General features: G+C 37.6%; 1 protein-coding gene and 1 pseudogene across 2 annotated transcripts; both read left to right on the top strand.

Moving 5' to 3' along the window:
* Nucleotides 1–15,660: 15,660 nt before the first annotated feature.
* Nucleotides 15,661–18,614, top strand: LOC143545940 (uncharacterized). Of its 2 annotated transcripts, XR_013137531.1 has the most exons (5): nt 15,661–15,935; nt 17,858–17,908; nt 17,992–18,054; nt 18,162–18,230; nt 18,310–18,614. XR_013137531.1 is itself a non-coding variant. In XM_077037714.1 (4 exons), the coding sequence occupies exons 1-4, from the start codon at nt 17,801–17,803 to the stop codon at nt 18,409–18,411; spliced, it is 342 nt and encodes a 113-aa protein (XP_076893829.1). In that variant the 5' UTR covers nt 17,776–17,800; the 3' UTR covers nt 18,412–18,614. The 2 variants fall into 2 exon arrangements, 1 of the variants encoding a protein (XP_076893829.1); XM_077037714.1 differs by lacking the exon at nt 15,661–15,935 and having other exon boundaries at nt 17,776–17,908.
* An 879-nt stretch (nt 18,615–19,493) lies between these two features.
* On the top strand, nt 19,494–21,101 carry LOC143545905 (putative UPF0481 protein At3g02645 pseudogene; annotated as a pseudogene).
* The last annotated feature ends 1,089 nt before the right edge of the window (nt 21,102–22,190 follow it).

The raw sequence follows: 22,190 nt of genomic DNA, 5'->3' as shown, positions 1-22,190 counted from the left end.
AGCACGTGAATTAGGTTTGGTTACGTCTAGGATTATTAATCCGATGATTAGAATTTCAATCAACGTTTATGGATCCTTGTTGTGCGAGGATATAGAAATAAATTGAAGTTGCTTATGTTGATTCGGGTAATTTTCTATATTAATATCAATGATGTTACTATTGAAGAACCTATATATGATATTGTTAATGTGTTTTTTAACCAAATGTTATGTTTTCTATTTTTCTTTTTTCCTTTTTTGGCGTTACTTCATCCTTTAATGTGTACAGTTTAGGATAAAAGTTATAACGAAGTAATAGTATAAACATAACAGATACTTAAATGATGCAATGATGTAATAATGGGTAAGAAGGCGAACTTTCCATACTTTAGAAAATCCTTATGAAGAAACACTAACCGGACCCCGGACAGATTACTGGTAACCTGGGGGTTAGATAGATGTTTCCCACGAGGGGTTAGACCCAGAGAAGATGGTTCTTCTGATAACCTGCAAAACAGACACCGTGAGCTTGTCACTGAGAAGGGGGGGGGGTTCCTCCTTGTGACCACCCTCCGGCGTGAGAATCAGACTAGATTGCTCTTTAAATATAAGTGTATATTAAGAGATTGCTAGAGCAGATATCAGGTATAATATGATGATACAAGATAAGATATGATGGTCATACCATTTGTGGTATTTATAGCCGAAGGTAGGTTTCCAAGGAGGTGTGGCCGGCTGCAACAGTGTTCCTGTTCTACCAACAGTGGCCTACGCACGTGCCCTGCTGGTAGTTGGTGGGTAGGCAGCGGCTGATAGTGACCAGGCCTGCTGTGTACCATTCCTTTTCCACCAACTGCCGGCTATGCACGTGGTATGGCAGTAGTTGGTGAGTAGGCAGCGGCTAATAGTGACACAGTACAGGAGCATGCTGCTCGCCATACTGTTGTCAATAAGCTGTCTTATCTTTAGTCAGATCTTTTGCCCATACCTCGTCAGGTACAGTACAGAAGATCTTCCCGTATCGTACGGACTGGCTTATTTGGGCGGGAGTATTCCCCCTCCCGCCCTTGAGCGGGATTGTTCCCGGCTTTGCTCATTCCTTCAGGTGACACTGAGTGATTGAGAGCTAAGTGCCTTGTGCGTGTAGCCTTGCTGTGCGGGTGGCCTTCCCTGATGGCTTGTATCCGAGGCTGCGGGAACAGGCGGAGTCCTTCACCATTGGGAGGCATTTCCTGCGGGAACAGCTTGCGTACTGCGCGTAAGGACGTCACGTCTCTGAGCATGGTTGGTCCTGCGGATCCAGTTGGATCTGCGCAGACGTCCCTCTTCAAGGTGAGTCTTGCGGGTCCAACTGGGCTCTGCTGGGACCTACCTCTTCAAGTCCCCCCAGTCCAATGTTCTTCTGATGAGTGTTTAATAAAGTGAGGTGAACTTTTGGACTTAAGCAAAGGGTTTTGAAAAGGGTTTTTTAAGGTTTTCCATGGGGATTCTTCCCGCGGAAGTCCTTGTCACTTGCAGAAATTCCCGAGTTTCCTGCTTGATCTTTGGGTATGGTGCGGGTAGGTCTGTAACCTCCTCGCAAGTCAGGAGCATTGAGTCCCACTTGTGTGGATTCTCCATGAGGTTTTGGTAGTTTTGAACATAGTGATCAATTATGTTAAAACCACCAATTCCATCCTGGAGCTTCAAACAACATAGTTCTCGACGTTCCCGCTATGCGGGGATATTATTTCCGTTTCCGCAAGCATTGCCCAGAAGATCCTTCTTGGTTTCAATTCCCAGCGGAGCGCTAGGTATGTGAAGGGTTTTGCCTTAACACTGTACCCGCGCTCGTCTTACGGTTACTTTACTTCCAAGGTATTCCTGGCGTCAATTCCCTGCGGGTGCTAGGTATGTGAAGGGTTTTGCCTTAACACTGTATCCGCACCCGTCTTATAGTTACTTGGTTGCCGAGGTATACTTGGCTTCAATTCCCTACGGGTGCTAGGTATGTGAAGGGTTTTGCCTTAACACTGTACCCGCATCCGCCTTACGGTTACTTGTTTGCCAATGTTTACTTGGCTTCAATTCCCTGCAGGTGCTAGGTATGTGAAGGGTTTTACCTTAACACTGTACCCGCATCCGTCTTACGGTTACTTGTTTGCCAAGGTTTTCTTGTAGGTTGTGCATCGGGTCTTCTCAGAGACTTCTTATGATGATGCTATGAGCGCAGCCCTCAACGCTTCTCACGAGGATGGGGAAAAGGCCGGCTTCCTGCTTGGTCTAGGGTTCGTTGAGAAAGGCATCCCGCCTTCCAACTTCCCTTTGTACAACGTTGATACTGAAGCTGTTTACGACCAAGCAGTGAATCAGTACGCCGCCTTCCCGCATCCGGTGGTGGAGAAGGTGAATCAAGTTGCTGCTGCTGATGATGGGTTAGCTATCCTTAAAGCTTTCCTTGAACTGCCACGATCTACTGATGGTGCTGGTCCAAGTGGAAGTGGCCCTGAAGCTTGATCCTGAAGATCCCTTCCTACTGTTAGGATAGATTTATCTTGTATAGATTTATTTTCTTGTAGGCGGGTAGTTACCCGGCCATTCTTGTAATGAATATTTATGAAATATAAATCTTTGTGCGGGTAAGACCGCTACTTTCTCTGGATTCCTTGCTTTATAAACGTTATATGACTTGCATACTTTAGTTTAAATTAGCAATTTTCCAAGTGTAGAATAAGTTAACCTTTGAACGTGGTAGATAATAGGTTGAAGTTTTGCTTCCTCTTTCGTGATTGTGCGGGTAGGACCGTCACTTGCACTTAGTATGATGGCTAAACTTTACCTACGTCTGACCTGCGTGTAGGTTTTCCTCATCCTTTTTTGAAATTTCTAAGTGTTTAGGATAAGTTAACCTTTGAACGTGGTAGATAATAGGTTGAAGTTTTGCTTCCTCTTTCGTGATTGTGCGGGTAGGACCGTCACTTGCACTTAGTATGATGGCTAAACTTTAACCTATATCCGACCTGCGTGTAGGTTTTCCTCATCCTTTTGTTAGAAACTCTGTTTTGAATAACCGTTCGACGCGCGATTGTTAATAGGTTAGTGTTCAGTTTCCTCTAATGATTCATGCGGATAGACCGGCACTTTCATTTGATGGGATGACTGAACTTTTCCCCTTCGACTGACCTGCGTGAAGGTTTGTCCTTTTTTTTTGGGTTTATGCGGGTTTTGCCGCCTTCCCCATGCAACGACTTTCCACGTAATTATGCGGTGAAAACCGGCATATTAGTGTTGAATAAATTAACCGTTCGACGCGCGGTTGTTAATAGGTTAGTGTTCAGTTTCCTCTTATCATGATTCATGCGGATAGACCGGCACTTTCATTTATTGGGATGACTGAACTTTTCCCCTTTAACTGACCTGCGTGAAGGTTTGTCGTTTTTTGGGTTTATGCGGGTTTTGCCGCCTTCCCCGTGCAACGACTTTCCACGTAATTATGCGGTGAAAACCGGCATATTCGTGTTGATAGTTCATAAAAGTATAAATGTAAAATCATCAGCGTCGATGTTTTAAGGAGAATCATTTCCATTAGAAGTGGCTCTTGGCCTTTTCTTTACAAATTTGGAATTGATTTACATGCAAACTGTGTAAATGAGCTCCCTTCCATGTTGTTGGGATGGGAGTGCCATCGAGCCGATACACACCTGGTTCGGGATCTCGTTCTTTACGCAGCATGTAGTCTCCACATTGAAGCTGGAATTTTATTCGTGTTTTCCCCAGCTGGGGTTCTACACGCATCAGCCTGCTCAGCGTTCATTGCGCCACGAGGTGCGCTAGCGTCCCATCTTTGACAAATGCTTCGACCATGTCTTTTACGTCTATGCATTCTTCGATGTTGTGGCCTTTTGTCCTGTGAAAGTCACAGTATTTGCTCCGATCAGCATTGTGACGATGTCGGATTATTTGAGGCTTTGGCCATGGGAGCTCCTCGGTGGCGAATATCTCGGTGACGCTTTTGGTGAGTTGCGTCCATCTGGAGTTCTGGTTCGACCGTACGTTATCCCTTCCGCCTAACCGATGTTGCAAGCCGGATGAGGTGTCAAAGTTTACCCTTGACTGCCAAATGCCTAGCTTTCGCTTTTTGTTTAATCGGGCGGTAAGGACGTTGTCTTCCCTTGTTTTCTGGGTGTAGAGGTTTGTGCTCTGAGGGAGATCTCTACCCAGTTGCTTCTCCGTTTCCGCAAAGCGTTTAGCTGCTGTCATGATGGCAGCCCATGTGGATGGCATGCCATCTTTACCCGTTAAGGTGCGGATGAGCTCCGGGTCGTTCGCGCCCTGGATGAAAGCAGCGCGAACAAGATCTTCGCTAATGTTGCCCAGACTTAGCTTCTTCGAGTTGAAGCGAGTGATGAAGTCTAGCAAAGATTCATCTTCCTCTCGAATGGATTTGAGGATTGTCCATTGCTCCTCGGTATACTTTCTTTGCTGGCTTAAGTGTTGGCTAAACTTCTGTTGGAAGTCTGCCCAGTCGTAGATGTGGTTGACCGGTAGACGATCGAACCACGCTCTAGCAGCCCCAACAAGCGTCATTTGGAACATGTAACACCACGTAGGTTCCGTCCAACTACTGACGGTTGCCCCCGCTATGAATCTGTTCAAATGATCATCTGGGTCAGATATACCATCATATGTGCCTATGCTGGACATTTGTTTGGCACTTTTTGGGGCGATTGCTTCCGCAATGTCCTTTGCAAATTTGGACGTTCCCGCGTTTGCAACGTTTGGTCTGAATGTTTTAGAGAAGTCACGTGGACTTCCACCTGTGTTTTTTGGTTTGAAGGCTTGTCCAAAATGCCTTGTCGGTTGGGAGTCCGTTTCCCTACGCTTCCCTTTTGCCCTATGGCGAGGGTTCGCGTCGGAGTCGGATTCCTCCGAGTCATCGTGCAAGTATTCGAATTCGTCGGCCTGTTGGACGGAACGCAAGCGTTCGTCCAACTCAGCTTGAAATTCCTTTTGTCGTGCCTCCGCCCATGCTTTAACTTCATCGAGAGTTTGGCGGGGGAGTCTTGTTCGTTTCTCAAACTGGGTATCGGTGAGTCCCAGTGAGCGATTATTTACTGCACTTGCCCCAGCTTGGGTAACTGGGGTAGTGTTCGTAATATTTACTTCACTTGCCCCGGCTTGGGTAACCGGGGTAGTGTTTGTAAAGACTGTGTAGCCGGTATTCCCCCCAGTAGCTGGGGTTGTGGTTACCGGAGTTTCTTTAACCATCTTAGAAGTTTGAAAAAACTGGAGAAAAATGTTCTAGCTTTATGCACGGATGGCGCCAATGAAGAAACACTAACCGGACCCCGGGCAGATTACTGGTAACCTGGGGGTTAGATAGATGTTTCCCACGAGGGGTTAGACCCAGAGAAGATGGTTCTTCTGATAACCTGCAAAACAGACACCGTGAGCTTGTCACTGAGAAGGGGGGGGTTCCTCCTTGTGACCACCCTCCGGCGTGAGAATCAGACTAGATTGCTCTTTAAATATAAGTGTATATTAAGAGATTGCTAGAGCAGATATCAGGTATAATATGATGATACAAGATAAGATATGATGGTCATACCATTTGTGGTATTTATAGCCGAAGGTAGGTTTCCAAGGAGGTGTGGCCGGCTGCAACAGTGTTCCTGTTCTACCAACAGTGGCCTACGCACGTGCCCTGCTGGTAGTTGGTGGGTAGGCAGCGGCTGATAGTGACCAGGCCTGCTGTGTACCATTCCTTTTCCACCAACTGCCGGCTATGCACGTGGTATGACAGTAGTTGGTGAGTAGGCAGCGGCTAATAGTGACACAGTACAGGAGCATGCTGCTCGCCATACTGTTGTCAATAAGCTGTCGTATCTTTAGTCAGATCTTTTGCCCATACCTCGTCAGGTACAGTACAGAAGATCTTCCCGTATCGTACGGACTGGCTTATTTGGGCGGGAGTATTCCCCCTCCCGCCCTTGTGCGGGATTGTTCCCGGCTTTGCTCATTCATTCAGGTGACACTGAGTGATTGAGAGCTAAGTGCCTTGTGCGTGTAGCCTTGCTGTGCGGGTGGCCTTCCCTGATGGCTTGTATCCGAGGCTGCGGGAACAGGCGGAGTCCTTCACCATTGGGAGGCATTTCCTGCGGGAACAGCTTGCGTACTGCGCGTAAGGACGTCACGTCTCTGAGCATGGTTGGTCCTGCGGATCCAGTTGGTTTCTGCGCAGACGTCCCTCTTCAAGGTGAGTCTTGCGGGTCCAACTGGGCTCTGCTGGGACCTACCTCTTCACCTTAGAAAGGTGTAACTTTAATTTTATAAGATTTTCACCCTAATCAGTTTGCTTGTATTCAAAGCTTATATTTACTTTTTTCGAACATTTAACCTCCTATTATACATCATAATCATCTTGTCATAACAAGAAAGTGGAAATGACTTATATTTACTTTGCTAGAAGTCTTTTATAATTTAATATATTTTTTGCCGTTAATGAAACCTATATAAACAAACTTTTAACCTTACATCATTATATATAAATTAAACTCCTATAAAAGAGTGTTTTTAACTGCTACACATACTCGTTTACTCATGCTTTTAAACTACCCTAACAGAAAATCTACCCCATATACTCCTCCTAAAATGTTATCTATATGTTTATGTAAGAACTGAGATGAGTGAGGTTTTTTGGTTTTTGTTTGATAAAATTTTGTTTTATTTTTCTTTGAACAACATTTATTTTCACTCAAAATCCACCTAACACTGCACTTGTAAAGATTTGAACCTATCGTCTCCATTTAAGAAGGACCACTACCACTAGATCATTGGGTCATGAGTATAAACATTTTTTTATATATAATTTAGCAAACTCAAGCCAACTGTTATAAATAAAACTCATAGAAAAATGGAGAGATATATCAAGGAAAATCTTCAAAATGGTCACCCTAACTAACCTATTTCTATGTGGATAAGAAAATTTATATTGACCCATAGATAAAAAATACATAAAAAGAGATATTTGGAGTGAGTGAAAATAAGAGAAAATTCCCAAAATAAGCATTTATGAAAATAAATTTCTAGTTTTAGATATTATTTGCAAAAAATTCCAGAAATAGGTATTATAAACTAGTCGTGACGAGCAGTTTGTAGAAACCAATTAGAACTTGCCACGTTTCCATAAACTACCCGTAACGAGCACGTTCAATAATCAATTACTCATCACAACTAAATAAGTTTTGTGCCTCGTAATCAACGCCACAAGTACTTCATAAGTCCTTTAGTCACGACGACTAGTTTACTCGGTTAACATTCCCTACACAAGTAGTTTATTAGTAGTTAACTCGTCGCGACTAGTTAAACTTATAATCTACTCGTCGCGACTAGTTAAACTTATAATCTACTCGTCGCGACTAAATGACTTATGAATTACTCGTGGGCGTTGATTACGAGGCATAAAACTTATTTAGTCGTGACGAGTAAATGATTTGTGAACGTGCTTGTTACGGTTAGTTTAAGGACACGTGGTGCGTTCTAATTGGCTGCTACAAAATACTCGTCACGACTAGTTTATAATATCTATTTCTGAAATTTTTTACAAATGATACCTAAAATTAGAAATTTGTTTTTATTAATACTTATTTTAGGAATTTCTCATAAAAATAATTATAAAATATAATATTTAAAAATAAAGAAGTTATATAAATGACAAAACTCATTAAAATACTCGTCTCTTATATTTTGCACTTTAAAATCCTCGTCTCAGCATTTTTTTTTTCGTAAACTGGGTGTAGCAAACATGTTATGTGAAAAATATAGATTTTAAATGTAATTTCTAAAACCTTGATATTAAAACTTTAATAATATAAACTGACCATGTGAGTATTTAACTCTCAGCCACATTTTATAATTTGTAAAAAATCCCTTAAAATATATGGAATGGGTTCTGAACTCTACGAGAGCATTCACATCCCTTCACATATATTCAAATCTAAATTTACAGTAAAATCACTATATTTTTACCCTCTTTTCAATTAAATAATATTTTTCTATACTTTTATCGTTACATTTTTTTTTCTCTTCTACTCACAATTAATTTTAAAAAATATTAAAAAATTATAAGGGGTGAACAGTAACATTTCAAATATACAGAAAAACCGCTACCTTTTTTCGCTCCTTCTCTCACAACACCGTAAATCACTCCCTACATTATAAAAACACTCTCACAAAATATAGGAGATAGGATGTGAATGCTCTAAGGAGCATAATAGCCTTCTATGCACAATCATCAACTTCTCTTGTTATTGAGTAATGGCCAAAACCGTTATTGAGGTTTGGTCAATTATGAGACTTTGGTCCAAAAAAGATTTTTTTTTCATTATTTGCAGCTCGACCATTTACGTTTCTCATTTGTTGCCAATGTCGTACTAATATTTAACTCTGTTTATTTTCATCATTAGGTCAATGATATAACTAACTTTTCATTTTATTAATTACTTTATGCATTTTTTTAACCACCATACCCCGCCCCAGCTCATTGATCTTCATCAGGTTATCACCTGTCCATTCAACCATAAGACTATCCACTATCATGACATTTATCATAACCGGTCGCAAAGTGACATAAAATAACAAAATACATTTTAATTAAAAAAATTGAAAATTATTTTTTGTTCACAACCAGTTGCAACCAAACTTTTACATATAACTTTGTTTTTTCATGAAAATTACAAGTCGTAAGTTTAAAAAAAATGTAATAACATGATTTTATTTATAAAAAAAATTGAATGTTTTGATATAAATTTTATAAAAAAATGAAGGACTTTTATTTATCAAAAGAATTGAGTTGGATTGTGAATACGAGTGAAAGTTGGATTTGGTTGGGTTGTGCGTATAGATGAGAGAAAAATTAGTTTTTTTATTAAATTGTTGTGTTGATTGGATTGTGATAGTGAATAGTCCAACCAGCCATCACACCACGTGAAGACGACCTAACGTGTCAAAGTTTCTAATTAAGTTCATAAACAATCTCTACTCCACAAACCTATTTCCCAACCCATTTCCTCAAATTAGTAGATGCAGCGATACATACAGAAGGTACATGTGGTGGTCTGCGACGGAGTACTAATGGTGGGAATTGGAGATCTGTTAGATTTGCAACCAAGGAACAAGCACTAGTAAATGTAGTTGCTGAGAAGATTCTGATGGATGCAGAGGACGAGCATTGTCTAGGTGGAGCCCAAGGTGTTCCGACCAGCTTGAAACGTTACGTTTGGAAACCGAAAAAGACGTTTAGCCGGTCGAGGAGGTCGTAGTGTGGTTGTAGGGGCGCAGTGGTCTGCACAGGTCTCCGACAACACGTAGAGGTTGTGGTTGTAGGAACACGACGATGGTACGATGGTGTGGCCCAGTGTTGGGGCCGGGTTATAAATAAGTGTATAACAAGACCAAAATACCCCCAAAGTTAACGTTAAACATTAACGGAGTTATAGCTTTGGACGACATTAGCAACAATTGAGAAACATCAATGGTCCAGTTGCAAAAAATGAATTTTTTAGACGAAAGTCGCTTATTTTACCAAACCTCATGGACATGGACGGGTTTAGCACTTTACTCCTTGTTATTGAATACACACTTTTGTCCTTGTATCTTTACCTAGCTTTTGGTTATTTAGAAAATATTAACATTTTTGCCCCCTGATCTTTATCCAACTTCCCTCCACGGCTTTTAAATGGTTATAACTTTTTTAATACATTAATATATTTTTTATAAAATTAAACCATAAAAAAACACGAATTGTATTCTCTTTAATTTAAGCATGGCATTAACACGCTACGAGATTACTAGTGTCTATGTTCTCCTTTGCATCACTTAGACAATTGTCTAGTGTGTGTATGCACATATTGTTATACATAGGCGAATAAAAAATTATATTGGTAAATATAAAAAAATCATCTGAGTCAAGCTTAAACTTGAAAAATCTTATTCTTGCCACCCCACCACCCAAGATCCACTCCTAGTTTCATGACATGCCTCTATCAGGGCCGTCACCACCAAAGTGGAATTCTTGGGCTTGTTTCAAAATTACGATTATGTTTTGATGTATGGCGCGCCACTCAATACCAACTCCAAACCGCACTCATTTGGATAAGCATTGCTCAAATGTTGATTCACATGTTCATTATGTTTGGTCTATTAAAATTGCTGGTTTTTTTTAGTGTTATTAACATGATTTTTGTGTTATTGGATTAGCTTTACGATCTAATAAATATTATTAGTTGTTACGAGTTAGGAGATGCGCAAGTTGCATGCTTGTTTAATTTCGAAAACGTTACGTGTTTATCAGTTCAAGCATTTCATTCAGTTGGTCTATATTTCATTTAGTTGGGCTATATCTTGATATGGGCTTAGGATATGATCCAGCCAATTAATGAGGATCGAGATAATTTTCTATAAGGGATGTGATCCAGCCGATTAATTATGGGCTTATTCATGAGATCTGGAATGATTAAATGAAGGATCCAATTAGTATGGTCTTGATTGATATATACACTAGGTTATAAACCCGTATACTACACGGGTGGAAAATATTTAAATGCAATTACAAAAAGATGATTATAAATTGAATGATTTGTGATGTAACAGGGTATCAGCGGAACATTTTGCATAATAATCGCATAATCACTTGAAAATAATGTTATCTATAATAGAGGAGAAAAAGAAAGTCACGTTTTTTACTAATTGTCGTGCTAAAACAATATATACGTTAATAGCTTCATGTTCTTTACCAATTGTTAACATATCAAGAACAAAACGATAAATGCAACCAATTTGATAACTTTTGTCGCGGTTTTTTAAGACAATTTTACCTTATTAACTTAATAATAATAGTATATGTAATCATTTTTTATACATTAGTACTTAAAAAACAACTAAAAATTGACTAAAAACTGTTGGTGGGTTGACCAGGCTTACCCATCACCCAAATTTAAACCTCTATGACAAGATAAAAAAAACCATCTGGTAGACCAAAGAAAAACCATGAGTTAGTCCATGAGTTTGTTATAAGAAAAACCATGGGTTTAAAGGTTGATTTCAGGTTCTTTTAGGGGTAGTTTTGGGATGATATTTCAGTTAAATCATATCAGAATACATGTCAAGTTTCCTTTTGATACGGGCCAATATTTGGTTATTTGGCTGTGGAGGGTATTCTGGCCATAGTGTATATTTAAGATAAGCCTGGAGGGTATTGTAGGCATTACTTAATGGCAGGTGAATTACAATATGACCATTTGGTCTTATAACAAACTCATGGACTAACTCATGGTTATCCTAACAAAGAACCAAATGACCATTTAATATTAAACAACAAATACAAAACCTAATAAAAAAACATACGCATATGACCATTTGATATTAATAAAAATTGAACAATCACAAGCAGTAGCCAACAAAGTAATCACAAAAATAATCTTTCATACATCAAGATTCAAGATGTCGAAACCATAATGATATACGATTTGAATCGTCTTAAAATGTCCATAATCTTGTTTAGTCATGTTTGGGCGGGCCCAGGTGGGGCTTGTTAGTCAAGTTGAGGTTGGTTTATTTCCGATCTGTTAAGGTAATCGATTACAGTTACAAATGTTACCAATTAGACTAAAAAAGAAAAAAAGAAACCATATATGAAAATCAATTCGGTGTTGTTTTTTTAACCTTTTGAATGTTAATCCAATGCCATTTTCCTTTTTTGCTATAAGAAAATAGGAATGCCATTCTCAACTGAAACAACAACAATTCCCGTAAGAGCAAGATATAAGTCCACCTGTTGACAAAACAAAAACAAAAATAGCGTCAACCGGCAAGTGTAAACAATAGCATAAGCGAAAAAAAACAATATGCTACTCCAACAGTTAACATAGGGTTAACAACCAAGTACCAAATGTAACACCATCCAAAACAAATAGTTATAAAGTTGCATAGATTTTATTCAAGTCAGGCTAGAACGTCTATAGTATCCGAATCAAACTCAGTCCCGATAAACCAATGTCAAACATTGAAGAATCCATAACATGTAAAAGTATAAACAAAAATCAGAGTACTTCAAACGCAAAATTAAAAAAATAAAAAAAAAGGAACCTATAATACTAATATCATCACATCAAATTTAAATTCAAACACAATTCCAAACGCATATTCAAATTCTTAACATATTAACATGTGATAATTATAATTAAAGGAAAATTAATATTGTGAATTGCAGGCTGCATATGTTTGTATGCCTGAAATTAAAGCCATAGAAGTCAAAGCGTTTAAAAGTTAATGTCTATCTTAAATATATATGCAAAAACTTGTAAAGATTAAACCGACATTTTAGTAATTTATTGTTTTTAAAAGAATATTATAATGATTCTATATAACTTATAATTACTTGTTTCCAAATTTATAAATATAATAAATGATTAAGAAACATCATATTGGAAAAATCTAATTTGTGGAATATCTTGAATGCACCTGTTGAAATCATTTGAAGAAGAAAGCCATAGAGAATAAACAACAGATTAGTGAGCACGTAAACTGAAGCAAAGGTTTGCAAAATCAGTTGCATACCTTGTATATTTGACGATTAACGGTGATGAATTTGACAACAGGTCTGATTTAGTCTAGATCGAATAGCAGAATCTGTGATTCAACATTATGGTTTGTTGAAATTGGGTGATGAATGTTATAATAGAATCCAAAAATCGTTTAACATACCTCAAGGAATTGTCTGATCAATGATGACCGATATTGATTTGTTGAAGAAGCTCTTAAACCGGTTGAGACTCGTTCAATTGAAATGGAGAAAGGAAGGAGAACAGAGATTGAGCTTAAGAGATAGGAATGACGTTACGTACGGTTTTGTGACACATAGAGCATGAGAATGGATCTTGAATCGTATTCGTATTAGGGTTTTATTAACAAATTGGGTATGAGTTATAAAAAACGAAAATGGTTGCGTGTGTTTTGTTGTAATTTAATTTAGAATTATTAAAATACTAAAAAATTATAAGATTGCAAGTTATTATTAGAAAATATTCAATTGAGTCAATAGCAGGTTTAATATGACAAAGTAGATTTTAGAATTTATTTTAGAATTATTTTATTAGTTAGAAATCCTAAGAGGCTTTATTATTTATAGAAAATAGGAAATCATCCAATAGGAATGGACCATGTTCTTTTGTTTTAATATAAGATATAGGTTAGTAGTTACAATTTATTGTTCCTTTTTTACTTTTTGTTTTTTTAGTCTCAATTGTTACTTATAAAGAAAATCACAAATATACCGTATTTGAGGTTGGTTATTCGACATTAAACATGACCGACAAGTTTATAAATATTGTCACACCCGGGTCCATGGGCTTAGACGTGTGACCATAGTTGATACATGTTTTGAAATTTTATCAAAGGGTATATATTACGTAGAGGAAGTCATTTTAGATTAAAATATTCATTTATAGAACACTTGGGAATTAAACACCAAGTAATTTACATCTTAAAAGTGATAAAACTTTAATATACATATTTTACATAATTAAAACCAAAATGAGCCATCAGATCTTTTAACGGCTATATCCTCCATCTTACTAACAAAATCTTCTACTGATTACCTGTAAAACAGTTTTATAAAATACGTCAAAACAATTGCTAGTGAACACGCTGACACTAAACCATTTGTATAAACTTTTAGCTTCACTCGTAACAACGCAACGACCCTATAGACCGACGTACTAAATATATCACATAGTTTGATCACGAAATTGCTTCGGTAATTTTTGACCAAAACATATTTCACATGTTTTCTTCAGTTATTTAACGAGTTAATTAATATGAATTAAGTCAACAATGGTCACCTGCAAGAATAAGTCAAAACCAAGATCAAGATAAATGGTTGTTAGTACTAAGAATATCATGTTCAGTAAGGATCAGGAATCCTGAATGGATTGAGTCATGAAGGACCAGGGATTGTAAACTTGGCCCAAAACAATTTTTACTAATGATTCAGGTGGTATTTAAGTAGGAAGTTAGGAAACCTCAAAGCTTCATCAAGGCTTCTACTTCACCAGCTCCCAGCTCCCATTTGAGCAACTTGAGAACCTCAGATGACTTTCAGACTATGAAAAGGCATGTCACTGAGCCCGAAAACCATCTCATAACAGGTACCCACGAGGATTTGGGATTATTCCGAGTCACAAGCAGTCGTTACTACGTTAGTACGTCTTGACTACTAGGGACTAAAGGTGAATGACGTAGGTATCCGGATCCAACCCAGCTCTAAGAAGCTATAAGCGAGAAGCTACAGGCAATAGGGAAGCTAGAAGCCCCAACTTCCAAAGAAACGTAGCCACCAAGATTATCAACACAATTCATGAGGAAAATGGGCTGGACATATCCCTATGATGGCGACTTAGCAAGAGCATAAGACATGCAAGCTTAATGCCCAAGATAGTGACTGGGATATGCAAGACCAACCTCAGTTGCCACAATATGATGGCTTACACCATCCCTCCTACCTAAAAAAAAAGCCAAGAGGATAAGCATTACTACAAAGGAGAGGTGAGCTGTCTAAAGAAAGCTCCACCTCTCTTATAAAAGGAGTCAAATTAAATGGTAAATTCATTCCATCTCTCACCACTTCACTTCACACTTTGGACTCGTCTCTTTTGTTTATCGCCCTCATCATTAGAATTCGTATTCTCACGTTGGAGACTGGTCGCAGGAGACCCCCTCCTGCGATGAGGCTAACGGTATTCTTTGTTCTTAGCAGATATCAGGAAAGCCCTGAATGATGAAGTTCTCTAAATCCAAACGGCCAAACCAGAACGTTTTTCCTGTTATTGCAACAGTTCTTTTATTGAGTTTTTAATAACATTTATATCGAGAAAAAGATACGTGGTGCAACATTCCCCCTATTCTTCTTTTCTGCAGTAGACATATTCTCTATTCATTCCAGGATGAATTTGGATAGCAAAAAGAAGAGTATTCTGAAAGGCATATTAATAAGTATGAGTTGGAGGATTTGAAAGGCGGGAAACGAAAAACTACACGATGGAAAAGAAACAAAGATGGAAGATCTAGGAGACATCAAATTATTGGGTTTTTTATGGATTAGATATAGATCTAAAAAGTTTGAGGGGTCCTGGACTGGCTGGTGAAAAATGCTCTTACGCAAATTTTCTTTTTTTGTTTGCTTCTCCAAGCTCTATGAAAAGCTTAGCGCTGTTAAGTTGTTGGTTTTTAATGAAGTTCACTGTAAAAAAGTCTAAAAAAAGATACATTATTACCTTTAATATAAAAACGTTAAAAACCCCATAAAACAAAAGTTTACACACATAAAAGTCGAGGTGTGGTAAATATATATAGAAGTTACAGACTTCCACCCCAAGAAAAGCCAGATGGGCGGTCAACTCCCAGTGGGCCTACCTCCGTCATCACACCAAGCTCCACCCGTTCGTTCCTACACCAACAAATACCATCTACACACACACATAATAATAATAATAATAATATTCATAATAATAATAATAGGTAACAATAAATACATATAAAGCCCACCTTCCAATGCATTATTATTATTTCCCCTACTTTCTCTCTGCCACCATCCTCTCTATCCACACCATGACCAACAACAACAATGACGACGATAACTGGCTCAACTCAGCCTTCAACGACGCCGGCTTCGCGGCTCACGTCCTCCTCAAACTCAGCCAACCATCTCCTCCGTCGGCTCTTCTCAAGCCGCCACCTAAAACCTGGACAGTCAGACAACGCCGCTCACGACCACCGCCACCCGCCGGTAACAAACCGTCCACCACCAGAGCTAGCCCCACCACGCCGCTGTCGTGGAGTGGCGCCACTTCTGTCAGCGGCGGCGGCTTGGAAGAGTCAAGCCGACTTGTTTACACGACGGCTTAGATATCTCGAGATCTAAGGTTTGTTTTTTATCCACTTCTTTACAATCTATACGATGTTGTTAATGCTTGCGGTTAATGTTTTTGACCGGAATACCCCTAGTGCCTAGCTTATTTTATGAATATTGTCAGATGACACATCCCACTTTACCGGTTTTTCAATTTGTTAAATTACGATGTTACCCTTATCTCAAAGGGAGGAAAAACTCAGTAAATACCGGTACCGAACCGTACAATAGTAGATCTCGTCGTTGTGAAAATCCGATGCCATTGATTCCACCGTTGACCAAATTACCCCTACTAGATACTTTTATGGATTACCCTTTTTACATGTTTTTTATGCCATGAGAAATAAACTTTTTAAATATTTAATTGTTTTTGAGGCAGATGAAGTGACTTTCCTCCAAATTTCCACGTTTTTTCCTCGTCAATTTACAATTATGCCTTTTTTCTAAAAGGGTATTTTAGTCAATTTGCGTATGTATGATACTTGGTGGTTCATAAACTCATGACTCGTGCACTCCACCCGTCAAAGTCAATACCCATCTAGATTTGGTTGAAAAAGACGAATGGCATGCCACTTAACCAAACATGTAAATATAGCAAACAGTTAGGGGTATGTATGCCATTTAGGCAGTGGATATATTGGTGACGTGTTTTTCGTGTCAAGTTTTAATGGTCTGCATGTGTTTTGGTGTGAGTTGTTGTGAACTTTACTATGTAACAATCCGGTGTTTCGCGGGTATTGGGACTCGTGTGCAACTTCATCTACTTGTCCATTTTTATTGGTCATATGGGTCACTTTATAAAGTTTAAAACTTTAAATATTAAATCCATGTGATTGGAGTCAATATTTAATTCCTTAAAAACCATCGTTGACAACGTCAAAAGTGAGGTTGTTCTGTTTCCATTTTTAACGGTTTAGATCTTGTCCGTTATTTATTCATTTAGACTAGTGCGTTACACTAGCCTTCAATCTTTATTTGGTCAAATTTATTGTTCGTGAATGTCAAGGTTAAATCATTTTTTTATTTTAAGCAACATATTCTTGTTTAGATACTATTTAATTAGATTCATGTTTAATCTTTTTCCCAACTAGATGCTAAATATGAAATATTTAAACATGCATGTACATTACTGTGTTTTGAAAGTATAATAAGATGTTTAGAAAGTGTTTATCAAAACTGCTTATTAAATCTTTTTTTTGTTTTGGGATGAATGGAGTTAATAATTGTTTTGGGAAACTAGAAAACATTAGTTTTATATTATTCTTTGACAGTCATACAAACACGTACTGTACATTGGAGTTATTTTGGGTTTAAAAGACTTGAATGATGTCAAAAGTCAACTTGGCCTAGATAGTTGGATCAACTTTGTAGTTTCCACTTGTTCTCAAAAGATTCTTGTTTATAAGATTATTTAGGAGTAAGACAAAGTTAAGCCTATATACTTTTGTTTTCTTTAGGATTTTAACAAAAGGAGGATATTTAGGTACATAATACATTTGTAACTTAACGTATTATTCAATAAAAAAAACAATTTTGTGGTATACACCATTTATACTTTTGTGGATAAATTGGGCAATAAAGTTATTTTTTTAAGTGTAAGATGGATTCTTTTGTTGGAACTTGGGGTGGGCTTTGACTTGGTGAACAAACTAGCAGCCTAGCATTGGTTTCTTCGTGTACAAGACAAACGTAACACCTAATATGACAAAGCATATGCATATAAGTGCTTTTATCTTCTCTGTACGGAGAAATCAAAGTTTTAAAGATTTTATTTTGTTAATTTTATTTATATTGTGCCTGAAAATATACATATTATTTGACATGTGGAAAACATAAATCTTGGTTTTTTTAAGTTATTTCTAGTTCTAAATTTACAAAATGTTATCAAAAATCATAGTCGTAAAATCTAATCGTTTATACCTTTTGTTTTTTCAGGTTATTCGGGCTAATGAAACAACGCCCACGAAGAGGTCACAAAAAAAGAAGGTAACACTTTCTTCTTATTTGCGCTTCAAGATTCCTGCGTGTCATCGTTTGTGATCATATTTATGTTTTTGGTTTATTTGTAGACATTGGCTGAACTTAAAGAGGACGAGACTGCATTACTAAAAGAAAGAAAGAAATTAAAACGCGTAAGTAAAATTTATGGCACGTTTGTTGACTTTAACTTTGACTTACTTGGTACAGATCAAATATTGTTTGTATTGAATTCACTAATTTAGTTTGTAATGTGAAGCAGCAAGTAGCAGCCTTACAAGCCACATGCCAGAAACAAAGAAAGGAGAATGAAAACTTGAAGAAGATGAAGGTATGACAAACACAAAATTACTCGGTTATTAATAAATGGATCGAAATAACCACAGTAACGATTTGTATCTTGGTTTCAGAATGATATGAAATCGCAACAAGTGTTGGTGGTTACGGAAGAAGAGAAGAATGACAGTTTTGTGCTCCCTGATCTTAATATTCCAGCAGATGGAGATTGCTAAAACTAGGCGTAGAATAACACGAGAGAGTATATTATCATTAGCAACAGAAAATAAGTTCTAACGTTGATGGGTAGATCAAAGTGTAAGTAGAGAAAACACATTTGTTGTTCGTATGGTTTCTTTGATATTCGATTAAAGATATTAGAGGACGATAGTGTAGAAATCGTTTTACCTCTTTTATAATTCAATATTATATTCTTTTATCATGGGTTTTGTGATTTTGTCTACTGACTTTGGGATCCTATCTAGGAAACCTGTTTTACTTCATTCTTGATTGGAGATATGTTTACTTGTTGCTGATGGGTGAAAAGAGAAATGTCCACCTTTTGTTTTGTTAGCTCTGTTCAGCGGTATCTCATTTTTAACAAGTGATGGTCGCACCAATCAAACACTGCATGAAAGAATAAACACAATATTCTTCAAAATAGATGTTATCCTTTAACTTAATTGAAAGTTACTTGTATTCCCATGCTAGCAAAGATTCAAAGTTTAAATCTTTGTTTGGATCACTAGTGTGTATACAATATATAAATATTTCTGGTGTATAAAACCAAAAGCACCAGTGGTCTAGTGGTAGAATAGTACCCTGCCACGGTACAGACCCGAGTTCCATTCCCGGCTGGTGCATCTTTTTTGTTCTGTCAGTTTTTCTTTGTCAAAAGGCTTCTTAGGCTATTTTCCCCAATGTTATTCATTCAAATTGGATAAACTCGTAAATGTCAATTGTAATAACAATTATTTTTCGAAAAACAGTAATAGACACCTTTTAATTGGTACTCATAATTTTCTGTCATTCATGCATACCAAACGCTAGCTAAATGTTATAAAAATAAACTCTTATATGTTTTAAATAACTATATGTACGAGTTCTATATGGGTTATCAATTTTATAACGGACTGGATGATCGAAATACTATATGCCAAGAAGAAAGCGTTACTACTTGCAATAAATTCGATCTAAATTAAGAGTAGTAATTAACCCAGCCATCTTATTAATTACCACTAGTTTTTTGTATGTTTCAATGAAACCTACATTTAACTCCTATTACCAAATTCAAATTTTATTTGCTCAACAGCCTACCATGAGTACAAACTCAAACCCGAATTATGGTGACCACCGATGGATCCTTCATATTCGTCAAACCATTAAACAAGATATCGAAGAAGATATCAACATCCCCGTGTGTATCTTCAGCGTGCCAACAAGCTTAGTGTCAGGAAAATCCGATTGTTATATCCCACAGCAAGTCGCATTAGGCCCCTACCATCATTGGCGACCTGAGCTCTATGGGATGGAAAGATACAAGCTTTGTGCTGCCAAAGGGTTACAAAACCAACTACAAAACAATGGTCTAAAGTTTGATCACCTCATAGATCAATTACGCCTTTTTGAGCCTAAAATTCGAGCTTGTTACCATAAGTATCTGGAGTGTGATGGGGAAACGCTAATTTGGATGATGGCTCTTGATGTTTCATTCTTGCTTGAGTTTCTTGATATTTACGCTATAGATAAAGAAAGATCGTTCGCTAGAGTAACATCAAGAATGTCACATCTTTTTGATTTTTCGTGTCGAAAATTTGCTCATAATGCAATTATGAGAGATATTGTGATGCTAGAGAATCAAATCCCAAATTTTCTTTTAGAAAAGATGTTGGAATTTAAATCTCATCTTCATTCATCCCAAATGTCTTTAGCTTCAATGTTGTTAGGGTTGTATAAATAGCTTTCTCCATTTAGGGTTTCGAATAACGAGTCCAGTCTTCGATCTAGCGAAGATTGCAACCATTTATTGGGGTTTTTATACCACATGATGGTGGATCCTCACATCAAAGATCAACATCATGATCAAATGATGAGTACTTATCACGGTGACGAACAAGAACAACTAGAAGAGACTCAACACAAAATAAGTTGCTTTAAAAGATTATTATTTTCCGAACCCCTCAAGCGCGTTGCAAAAGTTCCTTGTTTGATCATTTCTAGCACGCCCATGGTACAATTGTTGAAACATGTTGTAGCTAATGACGAAGTCAAACAAGCGTTGGATGTGGTTAGTGATGATAAACCTCCATTAATGGAGGAAATCTCAATCCCTTCTGTTACTGATCTTGTGAAAGCCGGATTTGGGTTTTCTCCCTCATCCGGTGGGATCTTTACCATTGATTTTGATGAGAAATCATCAACATTCTTTCTACCCGTTGTCAGTGTTGATGTAAATACAGATGTCGTGTTGAGAAACTTGGTGGCATATGAAGTGTGTAATGCGTCTGGACCTTTGATTTTGACGCATTACATTGAGTTAATGAATGGGATTATTGACACTAAAGAAGATGCAAAGCTGCTTAGAGAAAGAGGGATTATAGTGAACAGATTGAAGAGTGATGAAGAGGTTGCTAATATGTGGAATGGGATGAGCAGGCATGTGAGATTGACTAAAGTGCCCTTTTTGGACAAGGTGATTGAAGATGTTAACATGGCTTATGAAAGAAAATGGAGGGTTAAAATAGGGAATTTCATCAAGGTTTATGTGTTTGGTTCATGGCAATTTCTTGCATTTTTTGCTGTTGTTTTGGTTATGTTCTTGATGTCTGTTGAGGTGGTTTCTTCTGTCACTAGATGTATTCTTACGTTTTTATTTAAATGTTTTTACTGAAAAAAAATAATCAAACCCAACTTCAAACTAGCTTGTTTCACACAAATACATTTGAAAATTTTTCACATATAAATCTTTGGTTTATCAAAAAACAAAAAAAAAAGTTAACACCCACCACAAAATTCAACTTTAAATTTATTATTATTGTTTTCATCACAAAATTCAAACCTTCCGCAGAATTAACTTCTTAATTTCATATTTATTTATACTAAACTTTCACAATTATTTCATTATGGAATGTTTCCATCCATTAATTAAAATCACATTCATGGCCGGTGGAAGAAATAGTGTACTACTAAAATAATATATTTTGTGTTTATCTGGAAATTTTATTGCACAATAATAATTTTAAATGGACAACATACCTTGACTTTATTTGTTTAATTGAACTGATGTAGAGTTTGCTTGATGTTTAACATTAAACCAACCTGCATCAGACCAGGTCTCTTCTCATCTTATAAACGAAAATCAAATTTGTTCTTCTCTGTCTAATCAAACAATGAGTACCTTGTGCTTGCTTGTGATTTATACCTTGTTTCATTTATGCTCATCTAATCAAAACACTGATCATGTAACGTGCATGGACGTCGAGAGACGAGCACTTCTTCGTTTCAAGCATGGTCTTATTGATGAACCAAATCGACTTGCTTCTTGGGTTGCAGAGGACAAAGATTGTTGCAAATGGAATGGGATTTTTTTTTTTTTTTTTTATATAATTTACTATAAAACGATTACAATAAAGTGGCAGGCAAACGGGCAACAAGCTGCGCCGCAACCCCCTTTTGAACAGCAAAGCCAATCCTGCTAAAAACGAAGCTTTGGGACCTAGAAGCTGAAGAGGTTCCGTGTACGACGCGCTGAACCCTACTCAAAAATTTCACAGCCTCTGGAGCCAGAAAACCAAATGTATCAAAGGCAAATGGTAGAAAGACATGTTGATTATCTAAACAAGCTTTCTCGTGTTTAACAACTTTGCCCGATTCAGCCTTCAACGCAGCCTGACCCACAACAAACCCACGGTCCCTGAGCCCAACAAGAGGAGACACTCCTGTAAGATCCACACAGGCGTGTTTCCCCCCTGCCCACCCGAACACAAGAATATCAGCTGGTCGTAAAGTAGACCTC

This window comes from Bidens hawaiensis, unplaced genomic scaffold (assembly GCF_021521415.1).
Source record: "Bidens hawaiensis isolate Kalapana, Puna unplaced genomic scaffold, B.hawaiensis_p1.1 tig00014098_1, whole genome shotgun sequence".
NCBI classification, from domain to species: Eukaryota; Viridiplantae; Streptophyta; class Magnoliopsida; order Asterales; family Asteraceae; genus Bidens; species Bidens hawaiensis.
Note: the sequence above shows the minus strand (reverse complement) of the source record. Positions and strands in the feature narration are given on the sequence as shown.

Excerpts from the sequence above, each read along its gene's own strand:
- LOC143545940 (XM_077037714.1), top strand. The coding sequence starts at position 17,801 with ATGTTATCAAAAATCATAGTCGTAAAATCTAATCGTTTATACCTTTTG. Across the intron at positions 18,055-18,161 it reads AAAGAAAGAAATTAAAACGC|CAAGTAGCAGCCTTACAAGC; the intron begins GTAAGTAAAATT and ends AATGTGAAGCAG. Across the intron at positions 18,231-18,309 it reads AAAACTTGAAGAAGATGAAG|AATGATATGAAATCGCAACA; the intron begins GTATGACAAACA and ends TCTTGGTTTCAG.